The sequence below is a fragment of the Notolepis coatsorum genome (assembly GCF_963971535.1).
Source record: "Notolepis coatsorum genome assembly, chromosome: 16".
In the NCBI taxonomy this organism is placed as follows: domain Eukaryota; kingdom Metazoa; phylum Chordata; class Actinopteri; order Aulopiformes; family Paralepididae; genus Notolepis; species Notolepis coatsorum.
Genome location: NC_140180.1, coordinates 17,868,564 through 17,886,697, shown reverse-complemented (window position 1 = coordinate 17,886,697; position 18,134 = coordinate 17,868,564). Strand labels below are relative to the sequence as shown.

General features: G+C 43.2%; 1 protein-coding gene across 1 annotated transcript in view; it reads right to left on the bottom strand.

Moving 5' to 3' along the window:
- Positions 1 to 18,134, bottom strand: part of sh3rf2 (SH3 domain containing ring finger 2) — a gene marked incomplete at its 5' end in the record, with an annotated part of 92,832 nt that overhangs the window by 27,571 nt on the left and 47,127 nt on the right. Inside the window, 1 exon segment of the mRNA XM_084331978.1 lies at positions 17,820 to 18,055. Coding sequence (XP_084188104.1) covers positions 17,820 to 18,055 — 236 coding nt within the window.

Sequence of the window (18,134 nt, the reverse complement as noted above, 5' to 3'; positions counted from 1 at the left end):
TAATGTCGGCAGGTATGTATGATAATAATCTGATCTAGCTAATATATTATCTTCTCTGTTACTAGGAAGTTGTCATATGGACAATCACTCATGAAGACTGTGTGCACTTGGCCTATCCCTGCCTGGACCCATAACAAGTGGGCAGAAAAGTGGCCATTTTAGTTTTAGTTTTTGAGGACTGCATACTTTTTTTGCAAACCAAAATACTATACTTTATACTTATAGCACATATGACATTCTGAAGTTTCTGATACAATAAAGAAAATTCACTTTTAGTGCTAATGAAATAGAGTAACATAGGTCTGAACTTGAGTTGTAGAAAAACTTGTTACTCACGTTTTTCTTTTTTTTTATCTACTTTTTCTCCCCATTTTCAATTTTTCTCCCATCCCAATTTCGTATTATCCAATTCTTCCCTCCCCTGTCTCGAACGTTGTTAGACCATGCCTCCCACTGGTCGGCTGCAATGTGGACGAAGCCTTGCATCACGTGTCCCCTCCGGTACACGAGGAGGCAGCCGTGGCATCTTTTTCACCTGTACAGCGCGATCTCTCAGTGGCGAGGAGTAACGCGTGGGAGGCTCACGCTGCCCCCGATACTTCCTGATTCTGCTGTACAGGCACACCAACCGACCTGTAGGAGTCGCTGTCCACAACGTCCCATCCCCACCCACCGGCTTTCCCACCCCCTAATACTGCCAATTGTATTAGTATGAAAACGACCAGCCAAGCCGGAAGCAACGCCGAGAGCTGGGCTCGAACCCAGCATATCCTGCGTTAGTGGCGAGCGCCTTTCCCACTGCGCCACTTAGCCGCCTTACTCACGTTTTTCTGTAGTAGTTAGTAGGGGTGTAACGGTACACAAATACCACGGTACGGTCCGTACCTCGGTTTTGAAGTCAAGGTTCGGTACGGGTTTTCGGTACAGTGGGGGAAAGTTTGGCTTTCCATGCTCAGGGGTGATGTAGTGTACTGTGCAGTAACTAATTGTACTTGTAGGGTCGTCAACGAATATTCTATATTGAAATGAATAATCGACTTGTAAAACATTTTAAGATTATGATAATAATAATAATTATATTAGATTGTGAAAAAAACAGCCCCCGGTGGGCGGTCGTTAATGGTTAACATACCGTTGTATTCGTTCTGTATACAGCCGTTCTGTACGGTACGGTACACACTGAAACGGTTCGGTACGGATACGTGTACCTTTACACCCCTAGTAGTTAGTCCATAGCCTGAAGTCTTGTGTAGTACATGTCCAAATTTCATAGAAATTCTTTCATAAATGAGTGATTAGAAGCGGTTTTGATAAAAAGTGAGAGAGCTCAGAAAACGATTTTCTCATAGACTTAATGCATTCGACAGAGAATTATCTTCCTGTTTTGGCTTGTGACTTTTCACCTAGATCCCTGATTCACTCCTACCCACGTGGGGTACCATTGGAAAGCCCTACTCATTGGTTACTTACAACCCTGTCCAATCATTTTCGAGATCGCCAAATGATTGACGGAGGTAGAGGCTCGAGAGTCGGGAGTGGTATTTGAAAAAATAAAAAGTCTGCCGTCTACTTCGGCTATCGACAGGCAACAAGTAGGGCTTTAATTCGATATATATATTGTATTAAATATTATGCACACCCGAGCCGCTAGAGGTCGCCAAAGTGCCGGTGGACAAATCGTCCTCAAGAGGGCCCACATGTGGGCCCCCAAGTGTTAAGAAAGACATGTAAAAATATATATATATATCATAGTACTTGTGTTTGAGATGAAAAATGAGGGGTGGTGTTTTTCAGCAAGTCATTATTTTACTTGTAGGCCCCAAAGGAGCTCCTCCCTAAAGAAAACATTAGAATATATTCTGATGATCCTACATTGACCATATTCGCACGGCGGCCATTTTGCTCTTATGTCATGCTCAAGTTGGGATTCCTTTCCACCCTGTTCCCGCCCTGCTGCTGGTTATTTTTTTTTTTGCTTTTATCCAAAGCGCTTTACAATTTGTTACTCACATTTTTACCCATTCACTCACACATTCACTCACACATTCACACACACATTCACACACCGACAGCAGAGGCAACCATGCAAGGTGCCAACCTGCTCATCTGGAGCAATTAGGGGTTAAGTGTCTTGCTCAAGGTCACATCGACACGCTGCCCGGGAGGAGCGGGAATCGCCAGACGACTGCTCTACCTCCCGAGCCACTGTCACCCCTAAAATGAATATGGCTGCCATGTGAATAATATGGTCAATGGGCTGCAGCTCAGCTGGGATTTTTTGTCTGTGCCATTTTTCAAGACATCACAGTGAGCTTAGAAAGAACACATGGGCAAGTGTAGAATAACAAACAACATCTATCTCCATCTATTTTAATTTTAAAAACCGGGCTGTCATTATTGTTAGTATTATGTCGGTAATAGCCCTGTGATTTATAGTGGATTTCTACTGTAAATATTTGTACGTCATGTCAAAAAAAAAAAAAAAAAAAATGTGTTCACAAAAAACAAACAACCAAACCAAACCAAGAAGGCAATACCGTGTGTGTGTGTGGGGGTTTGTGTGTGTAAGGTTCATGCTATCCCCCAGATCCGCTCCATGCTGAACAGGCGCCCCGACCGACCAGTAGGAGTCGCTGTTGCAACGACCAGGACTCATACCCCACCGGCTTCCCACTCGCAAACACTGACAATTGAGTTCGTAGGGACGACCGACCGGGCCGGAACCGGGCCGGACGTACCACTGCCGGGAATTGAACCCGGGTCTCTGCAGCGGCAGGCGAGTGCTTAGACCTCTACACCACCCGGCCGACACCAGACCACAGCAAATCTAATTGTATTTGAGCAAATCCTGTTTGCGTGGTCCGTCGGTCACAGCTTTCCAAATGTGAGAGAAAAACATGGTTTGGAGGCGAGTGAGAGAGTGGGTGAGAGACATTCACTACACTGGGAGAAAAAATTACGCTGAATCAGATGGAGTCCAGTAGACGGCAAACCCAACCCTCTGACCATACGACCTCCAAAGAGAGACAAATTCGTTTTTTTTAGGGGAGGCTGTGACAAGGCAGATGAACTGAACGCCCAACACTTATATTATCCACCCTCCACAGATTATGATTATGAAGACGGAATGTCATTCTTCATTATAGGGAAAAGAAAATGATAGCGGCTCTGGTGTTTATGAACGCACATGGAGGTGATGCCCAGTAGGTTGCTTTAGAACAGGGGTCTCAAACTCAATTTACCTGGGGGCCGCTGGAGGTAGAGTCTGGGTGACGCTGGGCAGCATAAAATATTAGATATATATGTGTTTTATTTTTTTTGCAAAATCAACTCTGCCTCTTTTTGTTAACTACAACAAGCAATGCTGTTTGTTATTTAAGATGAGGTCGGACTCGGCACTGACAGATTTGTGTTCATTGTGCTGCTTTTATAAAGCCTCAAATGAAGGCTTACAATATTTCATGAAAGCAAAGTGTTTTGTCTAAGATTTAAAAAGGTTTAAACTTTACAGCACTGACAAAGTTGAACAACGTGCTGTACAAGTCCCACAACATTTAAAAAAAAATTATAATAATAATAATAATAAATATTAAAAAAAGAATTATTTCATTTGTTTACTTTGATGTCAAGTAGGGGGCCGCAAAATATCCAGCGGGCCGCAATTGGCCCACGGGCCGTGAGTTTGAGACCCCTGCTTTAGAAGCACTGGTATACAGCTACCATTTTTCCCTCCTTTCCTTTACTCCCCCCCCAAACAGCCTTGGACTGACCTACTCACTTCAAATACACACCAAAGAGCATCTATCTCAAGGATCTATGATACCCTTATGGCATTCAACGACAGTGATTCAACCAAAGCTAGAACCAAATGGGAACGGGAGCTGGGGATGGAGTTTAATAATGACTGGTGGGATGAGGCCATAGAGAGAATACACACCACTACGTCCTGTGCTCGTCTCAGCCTCATACAACTCAAAGTACTACATAGAGTTCATTTCTCCAAATCCAGGCTCTCTGAGCTATACCCGGAGGTGGGGGATAAATGCAGCAGGTGTCATAACACACCCTGCAATCTTAGTCACATGTTCTTTACGTGTCCAGAACTCCACACCTACTGGAGTGGTATTTTCGACACTTTGTCCACAGTACTTAATTTAGATCTGTTGCCATGTCCACTGATAGCAATCTTTGGAACCCCTACTGAGACACTAGCTCTTAACTCTAAACAAAAAACAATTATCGCATTTACATCTCTCTTAGCGAGACGCATTATATTGTTAGACTGGAAATCCGCCAACAGTCCTTCTATAGCACAATGGCTCAATAGTGTCATCCTGACTGGCAATATCACCTCCTGGTTTGGGAATAGCACTGCACAAGACCGCAGCAGACTACAGAGAGTGGCCCGTTCAGCCGAACGCACAATTGGAGGGGGGCTTCCCACTCTCCAGAACATTTACAACAAGCGGTGCATGGGTAAGGCTAAGAGAATTATCAAAGACTCCAGCCACCCAAACAACTGCCTCTTTGAACTGCTGCGGTCAGGCAAGCGATACCGGAGTCTCATGGCAAGCACAGAAAGACTCAGAAGAAGCTTCTATCCCCAGGCCATCAGATTGCTCAACGAACAATAACACTATGCAACAACCATCAAAAGCACTCACAGGCTACACATCCACACGCACACACTCACTTTAAACATACAACTCACTGCAGCACCCACTCTACACACTTTAGAACACCTAGACACACTTTATATTTATTGGCAAAGAATTTGCACTACCACCCATACCTCAGTACACCTTACTGTAAATTGTACCTAAATTGTACCTCATCCCATTTCTGCTTTGCACTATATAGTATATTGTAATTAGTATATTGTATAGTATATTGTATGGTAACTCAGTTACTTCTACTCTGCATTGAACATTGTACATATGTACATACTGAACACTTGTGTCTACGTACGTGACTTCTATTTTATACTTGCTATACTTATTTTATTTTATACTTATCCTTTTGTCTAGCACAGTCTCTGGAGCGTAACAGAAAGAAGCATTTTGTATAAAAGTATTCTGTACTTCTGTATGACAACTAATAAAGAAACTTGAAACTTGTTCTTTCTCAAACTTGAGAAAATAAAATACTCTATCAGGGGTTCAAGTACAACATTTTACAACATATATGGCAGCCCTTTATAAGCCATGTTTAACGAACTACAGCGTCTGCCTCCCGGCTGATCCCGATATTCACCTGCTCTCTCAGTCTGGGTGGCTGGGTTTCTCCTTCCCAGGTGAACTGCACTGTTATGTCTGTCAGGTCTCTCCTTTTTGGATGAGCTGACCTGGTGTCCAAGGGGTCTCTCCTTCCTGTGTGAACTGACATGCTGGATCTGTCGGAGCTCTCCTGTACCTGTCGAGCGGACACTGACTAGAATATGCTAGATTCCACCCCAGCCACTCCCAGTAGTTAAATACGTAGCTGCAGCTTGTGTGTGTGAATGTGTGTGTGTATATGTATATAGGGGGGCGTAGGGGGGGCATATGGGGGGGGGTTACTGGGAGGGCTCAGTTTGTTTATTGTAATTTCATTTATCATTTACTTAATTAGTGTATCTGTAGTACGTACCCAAGATGCGAGTTACATTTATTCAAAGTCATGCCTGTTCATTACATTTTTTTTTTTAATTTCTTTTCTTTTAGCATTTTTGTAATAAACCTTGGGCCTCTATACAGAACACTTCGTGCTTGTTAGTGTTGCTTTATATTTTTGTATTTTTTATTATTATTATATATTTTTTCTCATTCGTATTTCAATGTCAATCTTTTAATTTCAATGCCTTTTTGTCGTTTGTTGTTTGTGTAAAAAGGGGAAAAAAACAATAAAAATATCTTAAAAAAAAAAATAAGCACTGGTGAAGGTGGAGTCAGGTGTTTGCATGATGCTCTCTTTCCTTTCTGTATTCTCTATTTGATGTCATCTACAGACCAGGTGTTGCCATAATAAGGTGTAGCCTACGTGTTCTCTGTAACCTGACTCAACCTCTCTCCCTCTGTTTACATACCAACATGAATGGAGCAGGAGTTTAAGATAATAAAATGGATCGTTATTAATCCCTGTTGAGGAATTCAGGTGTAGCACAGGGGAGGGGGGGGGTCTGATTTCTAAATGTTCTTTTAGCTGAACATGCAATGCATATGTTTATGATATTGTCATACTTGACATACTTGATAATATACTTGCCAATGTCAATAAAGGAAAAAACAACTAGAACATTCTTCTTCTTCTTCTTCTTCTTATTTGAATTTCCGGCAGTGTAGACGCATCGTGGCGTATTACTGCCCTCCGCAATTCTTTTTATGGGCTCTTCTTCTTCTTCTTCTTCTTCTTCTTCTTCTTCTTCTTCTTCTTCTTCTTCTACTGGACCCCGTCATCAACTACATTGTCCATTGGAGTGCAGCTAATGCTGCTACTTCCTGTCTGAGCACCCCTCCGCGGGACCCTCCTTGCCCCCTGCGATCTTATTCTGGGCTGCTTTGTCCCTCTCAGCCCCCTCAGCCAATTCCCTAACCACCTCCTCCCAGTCCAGACCTTCCATTCCCAGATGTTGAACCGCTATCCTAACAATCATCTTCACCATCGCTGTTTTACCCTTAGCCTCTGCCATACCAGTAACTACCTCTGCCACGAAGGCCACAATACCTAATTTCTCCTCCCTTCCCCTCTCTCTATCCTCCTGCTCTACCCTCTCTGCCAAATGCCCTCCTTCAACCCCCGGCACCCTTTCTTGGCTGCCCTGTCCTACCCTGCTAACCGCCTCAGCATACGACAACTTACCCTCCCTTCTCTCTCTCCGAACCGCGACCTCCTTCTTCATCACCTCGACCTCCTCCTTCATCACCTCACACCCCCTAAACGCTACACTATGCTCCCCACCACAACTACAGCACATCGGCTTCACTCCCTCTCCACACTTCCCATAGTCATGTTCCCCGCCACACCTAGCGCACCTCAGCCCCTTCCTACACGTGGTAGCTATATGGCCAAACTCCTGGCACCTATAGCACCTAAGAGGATTCTGAACAAATTCCCTAACCCTATACATCCTACGCCCTACAAACACCTCCCTAGGAACAACCCCACCCTCAAACTTAATCACTACCGTCTCCGTCACTGCCCTCTCTGCTCCCCTCTTCATCCTTTCTGCACTCTTAACTATGCCATTACGCCCGTTCTCCATTAGCTCTTCCACCAGCTGCTCTACTGTAACCTCGACCGGTACCCCAGCTATCACCCCCTTACATCCCCCCTCCCTCTTCTCCCCTACTCTCGCCACCTTACTTATACCCACCCCCCCAATGCTCCTCATCTTCCTAGCCCTCTCCACCTGCCCCTCACTACCACACCCTACGGCCAGATTCCCATCCCACAAAACTCTCGCGTACTTTACCTCTCCTAATCAATTGGCCATGCCCATATAAGGATGTGATGATCATGACCATAGAAGGATGTGATGATCATGACCATAGAAGGATGTGATGATCATGACCATAGAAGGATGTGTTCAAGTTCAAGTTCTTTAATAGTTGTCATACAGAAGTACAGAATACTTTCATACAAAATGCTTCTTACTGTTACGCTCCAGAGACTGTGCTAGACAAGATAGTATCAAATAACATAATAACATAATATAGCATGAATTTAGAAGAAGAAAATGAGGTCACAGTGTTCGGTATAGACATATGTACAATGTTCTGAGTTACCATATAATATACAATACACAATACTATGCAGTGTACTAATGTACAGTACTATCTAGTGCAAAGCAGAAATGGGATGAGGTACAATTTTAGGTACAATTTACAGTAAGGTGTACGAGTTGTAGTGCAATCCTTCATCCATAAATATAAAGTGTGGGGAGTGGGTGCTACAGTGTGTTTGTGATGACATCATGACCATAGAAGGATGTGATGACATCATGACCATAAAGGATGTGATGACATCATGATGACCATAGAAGGATGTGATGTCATGATGACCATGACATCATTATATTATAAGGATGTGATGACATCATGACCATAGAAGGATGTGATGGCATCATGACCATAGAAGGATGTGATGTCATGATGACCATATAAGGATGTGATGACATCATGACCATAGAAGGATGTGATGACATCATGACCATATAAGGATGTGGGGGCGTCATGACCATAGAAAGATGCGGAGCATCATGGCCATATAAGGATGTGGAGCATCATGACCATATATGGATGTGGGGGTATCCTGTCCATAGAAGGATGTGGGGGCGTCATGACCATAGAAGGATGTGGAGCATCATGACCATATAAGGATGTGGGGGTATCCTGTCCATAGAAGGATGTGGGGGCGTCATGACATATCTATCCAAGGGAACCTGCCTACATTATTATTTTTTTGTATCTACTTTTTCTCCCGTCCTCAATTTTGTATTGTCCAATTCTACCCTCCCCTGTCTCGAACGTTGTTTAGGCCATGCCTCCCACAAGCCGGCTGCAATATGGACGAAGCCTTGCATCACGTGTCCCCTCCGGTACTCGAGGAGGCAGCCGTCCCATCTTTTCACCTGCACAGCGCGATCTCTCAGCGGCGAGGGTCTGCGTGGGAGGGACACGCCACCCTCGTCGCTTCCTGATTCTACTGCGCAGGCGCACCAACCGACCTGTAGGAGTCGCTGTCCACAACGTCCGATCACCACCCACCAGCTTCCCACCCCCTAATACTACCAATTGTATTAGTATGAACGACCAGCCAAGCTGGTAGCAATGCCGAGAGCTGGGCTCGAACCCAGCATCTCCTGCGTTGGTGGCGAGCGCCTTGCCCACTGCGCCACCTAGCCGCCACCTGCCTACATTATTTGAATGAATGAATGAATGAATGAATGATTTTATTTCACAAAGTATGCTTTATGTATGTAGTAGAACTAAAAAATATTATAATAAAAAATTACCGAAAAGGTGTAGGCTGAAGCCGAGGCTTATAATTGCCTACCCTTTTTATTACATAATTTACACACAAAAAAATACAAAAAAGAAACATAATTCAGTATATCATTTAGCAAACGTTACAAACATTTCATAGTTGGAAGAGGTAAAGGTTCTAGCGGGATGGTGTCAGGAGAACAGCCTCTCCCTGAACGTCAGCAAAACAAAAGAGATGATTGTGGACTTTAGGAGGTCGGGGGTCAGGGACTACAGCCCCCTCAGCATCGACGGGGGAACCGGTTGAGAGAGTGAACAGTTTTAAGTACCTCGGAGTCCACATATTCGAGGACTTGACATGGACCACACACATTGACAGTGTAGTCAAGAAGGCACTGCAACGCCTCTACTTCCTTAGTCGCCTAAGGAAGTTCCAAGTGAGTCAGAAGATCCTTAAGAACTTCTACTCATGCACAATAGAGAGCATCCTGACTGGCAATATCACCTCCTGGTTTGGGAATAGTACTGCACAAGACCGTAGCAGACTACAGAGAGTGGCCCGTTCAGCCGAACGCACAATTGGAGGGGGGCTTCTCACTCTCCAAGACATTTACAACAAGCGCTGCATGGGTAAGGCTAAGAGAATAATCAAAGACTCCAGCCACCCAAACAACTGCCTCTTTGAACTGCTGTGGTCAGGCAAGCAATACCGGAATCTCATGGCAAGCACAGAGACTCAGAAGGAGCTTCTATCCCCAGGCCATCAGGATGCTCAATGAACAATAACACTATGTAACAAACCATCAAATACACCCACAGCACACACATCCACACGTACACACTCACTTTAAATAAACAACTCACTGTAGCGTAGCACCCACTTTACCCACTTTAGACACTTTACATTTATTGGTAAAAGATTTGCACATCATCTCATACCTCATTGCACCTCACCACCACAAGGTGGCACCACAAGCTAAGCTATACCTCACCATTTATACACTGTACTGTATATTGTTGTAACTCAGTTACCTTCTCTACTCTGCATGGTATACAGGTGCAGCTCAATAAATTAGAATATCGTGGAAAAGTCTATATATTTAGCTGTATTGATGCAGTAATTTGTGCAAAAGGAGCCCCAACCAAGTTCTGAGTGAACATACATGAACATACTTTTCAGAAGGCCGACATTTCTATATACAAAAGAAAAATACAAAAAGAAAAAATAGTGATACAGACTTTTGGGCTTTCATGAGCTGTAAGACATAATCATCCAAATTAAAACAAATAAAGGCTTGAAATATTTCACTTTGTGTGTAATGAATCTATAATCTAGTTTCACTTTTTGAAACTAGTTGGACTGCTCCGACGTGTCTCCTCGCGAGTTTGCTGGAGCCAGTGGAAAGGGGGCATGACATTTTTCCATCGCAACCACTTTGACCTCTGAGTGGGGCTGCTCGATTATGGCAGAAATCATAATCACGATCATTTTTATTGATATTGATCACGATTGACAGTACTCAACTCATCTTTCAGTTTTCATCTCGAAATGATCTTGTTTCCATGATCGTGGGAAGCCATAAAATTCAAATTTAAATCGAAACTCGCTTAACCGCTCAGCCCGTATACATTCGTAAAGTTTTGGCCAGTTGCCCACAGGCGTCGCCGGTATGAGCTTGGCAGGCTCGCTGAAACCTTCACAACCGCTAAATTATCCTATAAAATAGACATTAGGAATCGCTGTCTGACAGGTGCACACTCCAGCCGCACCCAATTCTACTTCGACAGCAGTGACTTGTATCTTAAATCAACCACAAGTAAAGGTATTTCTATTTCACTTTAAAAGCAAAGTTTAAAAAGGTCTCCAGGTCTAGAGACTGAGGCTGATTACCGGAGTCTCCCCGGGTCAATAATCCCTGGGGGCAAATTTACCACAACTACTAGCTAACGTTAGCTAGCTTGTTGGTAAACAATATCAATGTCACCATAGCAACATGCCGTCTCGTCTCCCTGAAGCCGTCTGAATCAAGTCTCTCCTGCGCTGCATAAATATACCTGTAAAGTAATTTGAGATGATCACTTTAACCCGCAAACATGAAACATGTCCTGACAGCACGATAATGATAAGAGATTCTCAGATGTATTATTTTTTGCATAGGTATATTTGGCATCAATAATGTACATGTACAGATTTAATTTCCATGTTGTAAACTGGTGCCAGAGAGCTGATTACTGAGTGTCAGAGCAGCAAACCTGTGTAGTGTCACCCTCATGAGTTGATTATTTTCTATTTCTATGACAATGGTAGAAATGATTATTTCTTTGACTCTTTTTGTTGTTGTTAAAAAATATTTGAAAATTCAGGTCATTGGCCTTCTGTCAACCTATGTGCAGAATTGTATCCAAATTGTATCCAAGCTATGGCTGGCGTGGACAGAAACAGATATATACTGTAGATGGATACACCATAAACAAGGTGGCCTAGTAGTGGGATGTTAGATCCTAATGTGAAAAACTGTGCTTTTATATGTCTGCACTTTATGTGCTCATTTTGTGCCTGTCTTTTTTCTGTTGTGAAGCACTTTGAACTGCAATCTTTGTATGAAAGGTGCTATACAAATAAAGCGTATTATTATTATTATTATTATTACACAGACAGCCGCTATCGCTATGCCCCCTTCACAGCGATCCGTACACATGGGTGTGAAAAGAGGATCTCGTAAATCACCACTCCAAGGCTTCTAAGTGGTATTTACGTTAATAACAATTCTGAAACCAGGTCTTTTATGTCTAATTTATACTCAGACGTCAAAGGGGTTGCGAAGGTTGCGGCGAGCCTATACCGAGCTCCCGCAAGCCTACATGCAGCTGGCCAAAAACGCTGACGTGGACAACGCAGAGCTGTGATTGGCCGGTGCCCTGGGCTGGGACGTGTTCCTCTGACGTATAGTTCCGTATTTACCATTTTTCATCTCGGGAGCACGGTCAGAGCATTCCATTATCAAACTACATTATAAACACGGGCCAGATCAAAGAAAAACTGGCCAAGGAAGTCCGAAGATATAGCCATTATTCTATTTTATTATTTGTATTACTGAAAAGCTGTGATTTACCTTACCTTGCTACTGTACCTCTCTATCTTTTTGTATTTAATTTTTTATGCTCGCTTATGCCTGTATTTTTTACTGTTGTAAAGCAGCACTTTGAACTGCAACTTCTGTATGAAAAGTGCTATACAAATAAAGTTATTATTATTATTTGTACAACACAACGCAGCACAGCCAGCCACAACCTAGTAGTTCAGCTGTGTAGGCTACTGCAACCCACGTGTTGACCTGACATGGTGGAAGTATGCTGGTCCAGCTCCCCACGCGCAAAATACCGGCGTTGAACTGGGCTGGGCGATATAACGATAACGATAATTATCGCGATATATTTTAATAATCGATGTAAAAAAAAGAAAATATCGATTTTTTTTCATTTTTTTATTTTTGCAACAGGGCAGTTTTAAAACCAGAGACAGTGGACAGACTTGTCTTTCTTGCCTGCAACTTAAAGTAATGGCTTTGCTTGTCCAAATGACAATACTGACCAAATTGAGATTTATTTTTCTCTTGTCCATTTATTTTGTTTGCTTTCTAATTTAAAATACAGTTTGAAACCGTCTGGCTATGTGTGCTAGCAGAGCTAGTCTCCAGTCATGAGTCACGGTGCGCATGTGCGGTGGTTTGCGCCAAAAGATAGAAAAGAAACTAGCAGAGCCACAGCCAGCAGAGAAGCCGGTTTACTTTCGCTTTCAAACCAGCTGCAGCCTGAGAACTGGAGTGTGAGGGGATGTAACACTAAAGATGGCGGCAACAACAAAGAATTGCTGCAAAATAAACATACATTACATCTGTTGTTTAACACTTTGGCTGCCATGGGTTAAATTCATTATCAACCGTAGGTTGCCGGCTCTATTTGTCTATAGAGAAAGTCCCCTTCTTTGCAGGGCTATAACTTTTTAAATTCTATTGCTACATTGCCATTATTAGGGCCCATTCAAAGTCCTATATGTATTGTTCATTGTGTAGCAACGTTAAACTTTTTCATTCACATATTCATAGTAAAGTATGGTCTAATGTATAAGTATGTTTTCATCTCTTTCTGCAGCTTTCTCCAGAACGTGATATATAGCCCCAAATGCATTATATTGATGATGAAATACAGTTTGATGGCAATCAGCGCGATATAAAAAATTCCAACTAGACGTACTTCTAGAAGTTACTACACGTCATCTGATGTTGACCGGATGGGTGAGGGGGCGTTTATAATTCCGTGGGCAGCGTTATACCAATCATCTAATGTGGGTCAAATGTTGATAATAGCAGTTAGTATCGAAGACGGTAACGTTACACGCTAAAACTCACCCCAGTCTCCATGCGCCGTTGGGCGATCATCGTAGAGTAGACATTTTATCATTATGGGATGGCGATTTACCCGGTCCATCTCCAGCTTGTATAATGGTATATACGTCCAAATCATGTTGTTTATCGAGTTATTGGCAATCGATCGCTATGTAGCGTGACGAGCCAGAGTCCCGGGACATGTACCAAGTGCCCGGAAGCAATACGGCCGTCCAGCAAAACCTCTACTGCGCTTCCTGTTAAGCGATTGCGCCGATCGGCCACCAGATGGCGCTCCTGAACCGCCAGAGAGCTCAGTGGGTCCTCCTGGTGGATCTCAGGCCAGCGGAGGGGAAATATGAATCCGATTCCAGATTTTTGAAATATTGATATTAAAGACGCTGTAAAGCGTCATCGGCAACTTGAGCATGGCCGGGAATGACGCTTTAACACGGCTCCTGGCAGCCAAAGTGTAAAAAAAAATGTATATAGGCCTACTAGATTTTTTTTTTATCGAGTGATATGATATTGTTATCGATATCGTTATCGCAATATCATTTTTGGCCATATCGCCAGGGTACAAAATAGTTACACGCCCAGCGCCATTGGCTTATAGATTTATTCTTTGGCGATTAGAATTTAAGGTCTGCCCGCCACCTGGCGGCTAACAAAATACACTGCATCTACCGCTTCTCCTCCATTCCAATCCACTCCCTCCAGGCCGCTCACAGTGGTTTAACACTGATGTAATATACATGTAGTACAATGCCAAAGCAACAGATGGCGATGTACAAACATGAAGGCCATTTTCAACCAATGAGAAGGGTGAACCTGTGATATCCTGTTCAGGCTTTGTCACTCACATCCTGTTAGAAAAAGTTTTGACGCCATTGTTGTTGTCATTAGCTTACATGCTAACGTTAATGGCAGCGACCATAGCATTGTGGCTAGGCTAGCTATCATCGCTTAATAGAGCTAGTGAATGGATAAACAACGTTATTTAACATTGCAGAATGGGTACAATTACAATGCGGCTCAATACAAACAATTGTTAAGGGGCCCAGGGGGTGTAGACTGTTGTAGTTTGAGCTAATTTACACCATGCTCCAAAAAAAAAAAAATCTGCCGAGCGATGTGGCGCGGGGAGCGCTCGATTCAAGGTGAGCAAGCGGAGAGCGACTTGGGGGCGGGGTCAACATGAGCGATTAGTGGAGCAATTCGTTTCCTTATATCGCTTCCTCCAGGGTTCCAACTTGTGTTGACAAAATGCAACCCTGCTCAGCTACGGGGAATCAGCGCTCTCTCTCTAGACTAGAAAGGTGCACTCAGTAGAGCACAGATGTCCGCCAGGGCGGCAGCCACACATAATAATAATAATAATAATAATAATAATAATAATAATAATAATAATAATAATAATAATAATAATAATAATAATAATAATAATAATAATAATAATAATAATAATAATAATAGATTGGATTTGTAATGCACTTTTTGTTCACTGGGATCCCAAAGTGCTACACTACATGGTTAAAACAGTTAAAAAAAATAGAAATAAAATAGTTATTAGTAAAACAAATAAAATAAAATACAGAATAAAAATAAGATAAAAATAGAACATAGTTAATTAAAAACATAGTATAAACAGACAATTTAAAAACAAAAGCGCAATAAAATTAAAATAAAAAGCTAACAGTCAAAGGCCTTTTTGAACAGGTAGGTTTTCAGGCCTGCCTTCTCTCTCTCTCTCTCTCTATCTATCTATCTATCTATCTATCTATCTATCTATCTATCTATCTATCTATCTATCTATCTATCTATCTATCTATCTATCTATCTATCTATCTATCTATCTATCTATCTATCTATCTATCTATCTATCTATCTATCTATCTATCTATCTATCTATCTATCTATCTATCTATCTATCTATCTATCTATCTATCTATCTATCTATCTATCTATCTATCTACAGTGTTGGGAAAGTTCACTTTCTACATGAACTAGTTCAGTTCACAGTTCAACATTTTTTAAATGAACTAGTTCAGTTCATAGTTCATAATTCAAAATGTTGAACTAAAGTTCATGGTTTCAAAAATGAACTAATTTAGTTCTTTTCAATTTTTTTTTTATTATAGATTTTTCACGTACAGTTACTTACATTACAAAAACACACATTGGGACAAGGGGGGGGGGGTCCTCCAGTTCATCTCTATGCCATCATCCACACCATAAGCAAGCAAAAACAAAACAAAAAGAAAAACAAGCAAAAAGGAAAGCAGACCAAGACAGGCACTTGCACTTGCCTCGAGCGCATTCACATGTAGACATACATATATTTATTTTTTCCTATCCTAGGTCTGTCCATACAATGGGGCACTGGGCCTTTAGAAGGATCCGATACATTTCAGCAGGAAAATAGTCTAATAGGGGGCCCACACCTCCTGAAAGGAAGCGTCGTTGACTCTATGCATTGCACAGTGTCTTTCATGGGGTAGGAGCACACCGAAGATCTCTCTATACCACATTTGTAAAAATGGAGGCTTATCCTTAATTCAGTTTATCAGAATGCATTTCCGGGCTGAAAGTAGAAGTTTATCAAATAGTTTGAATTGTAAACTCTTTTAAATGCATACGCCGACGTGACGTCTAGAGGTAGAGTCTGACTCCGACTGAGAGAGTGCTGCTGCTGCTGCAGCTCTCGGCTTCTGCGCACAGATTCCTGTTCCACTGCTTGTTGTGAGGAGGAGTCTGATGACGTAGCAGGGGGTGACAGGCTGGTTGCCAGATCGGGTGGTTTTACGCATAATTTTTAAGCCTGTTTACAGTGTTTTAACTGAGTTTTCGGCTGAAATGCATTATGAAATATGGCACATCTTTGAACGCCGTTATAATAGAGTGCTGACAATGAACGCACTTTTGAACTCCGTTACACAGGGCTGAGAATGAACGCGTTCTCAATTACGTTCATTTAGCGGATATACAGTACGTTCAGTTCAAGTTCGCCCAAAATACGAACACGTTCATGAACGATCGTTCATTGAACGCGTTCAGGTACATCACTGTCTATCTATCTATCTATCTATCTATCTATCTATCTATCTATCTATCTATCTATCTATCTATCTATCTATCTATCTATCTATCTATCTATCTATCTATCTATCTATCTATCTATCTATCTACCTCTCTCTCTCTCTCTGTTCAATGATTTAAAGTGGCCAAACGTTACAATATAAATACTAATTGGATTTGTGGCTGGTAAAAAATCTGCCCGGCTGGTAGTTTTTCAAATCTACCAGCCGAATGGCTGGTAAGTCAAAAAGTTAAGTTTGTTCCCTGCATATCGCCCAGCCCTAGTTGAAGCATATCTCAAGCTTTGGTCCGACTAAAAGGTCCAAAGGTCAAACCACTCCCTGTTCCAGATTTCCCATCCTACCTTTCCAGTTAAACACACTATAGCCAGATAAATACCCTCCTTTGAGCCCCTATACCCTTTGAGCTGGGGCCTAAAAATGTTTGGTTCCGGTTGCCGACCGACCCTGCCGATTTAGGTGCGACCCAATTTATTTTATGAGTTAAAAAAAATATATTATATATATATTTAAAAAAGATTTTTTTTTTTTACAATAAAGTTTCATAAAAATCTTAGTCAAACCTTTAGTATTATGGATATTAAACATGCTGGCAGAGTACATGCATCCATGTTGTTGTGAACATTTTAATTAAATAAAGAAATTCCCTATCCATAGTCGCCATGGGAAAAAATTCAATAAAATAAAATAAATTCCCTACCTACCCGTGGCCTTAACTGACAACCAACAGGAACCAAGCCAATTTTTTTTATGCCTGAGTGCAGAAAGAGCACTGTGCCACCCCCCCCCCCCCCCACTGACCGCCAGTCCTCTCTGCTGGGTGAGAAACGTGGCGTCCTTCCCAGGACTCCTAATCTGCGGTTCCCACATGTTTCCTCTCCACTCCCTCCATCCTTCACCTCTGTCCCCTCTCCACACTCGCCTTGCTCCCTTGCCCCCGAGAGGGAGTGCCTCCCTCTCCCTCTCCCTCTCCCTCTCCCTCTCTCTTTTATTCATTCCTAAGGCTTACGGTAATGGTTCCCTCCCTGCACGTCTGAGAACAATTTGATCCCTCCCATTTTAGTGACTCACATAACATCTTATCAAAAGCAGAGTAAGCAGCCAAGGCCTTTGCTGCTTGACAAACACATATCATCATCTATTATAACAAGCAGACAGGGGTGGGGCTGGTGGGTGGGGGGGGGGGGGGGGGGGGGGGGGGGGGGTGGTGACTAAAGCCAAACAGAGTTGAACTGAAACACTGGTGAGAAGAGGGATGAAGACAAAATAAAAAAGAGAACACAAATAAAAAACGCATTGTGACACAAACACAGAGGGGGGGGGGGGGGGGGGGGGGGGGTGGGGGGGGGGGGGGCGGGGGCCGGGAGACTCACCTGAGGCTGGTGACGTGCGTGGGGTCAGAGCGGCGCTTGGCTTGGTGCGAGGTCACCCTGGAGCCGAGGGTGCCGCCGTGGGGGGCGGGGGGCGCGCTGGAGAAGTGCTGCGCCGGAGCCCCCTGGTGATTGAGGCTGTTGAGGGCGCCGGTGCTGCTGGAGTACTGTCCTCTGGACGGGTGGCAGAGGGTCCCGGTGCCGCTACCGCCGCCACCGCCACCGCCCTGCTGCTTGCCCTGACCGGGGAGGGGCAGAGGGGCAACGACGAGCTGAGGGGCTCTGAAGTGGGAGGCCTTGTCGCTGCCCCCGCTGGTG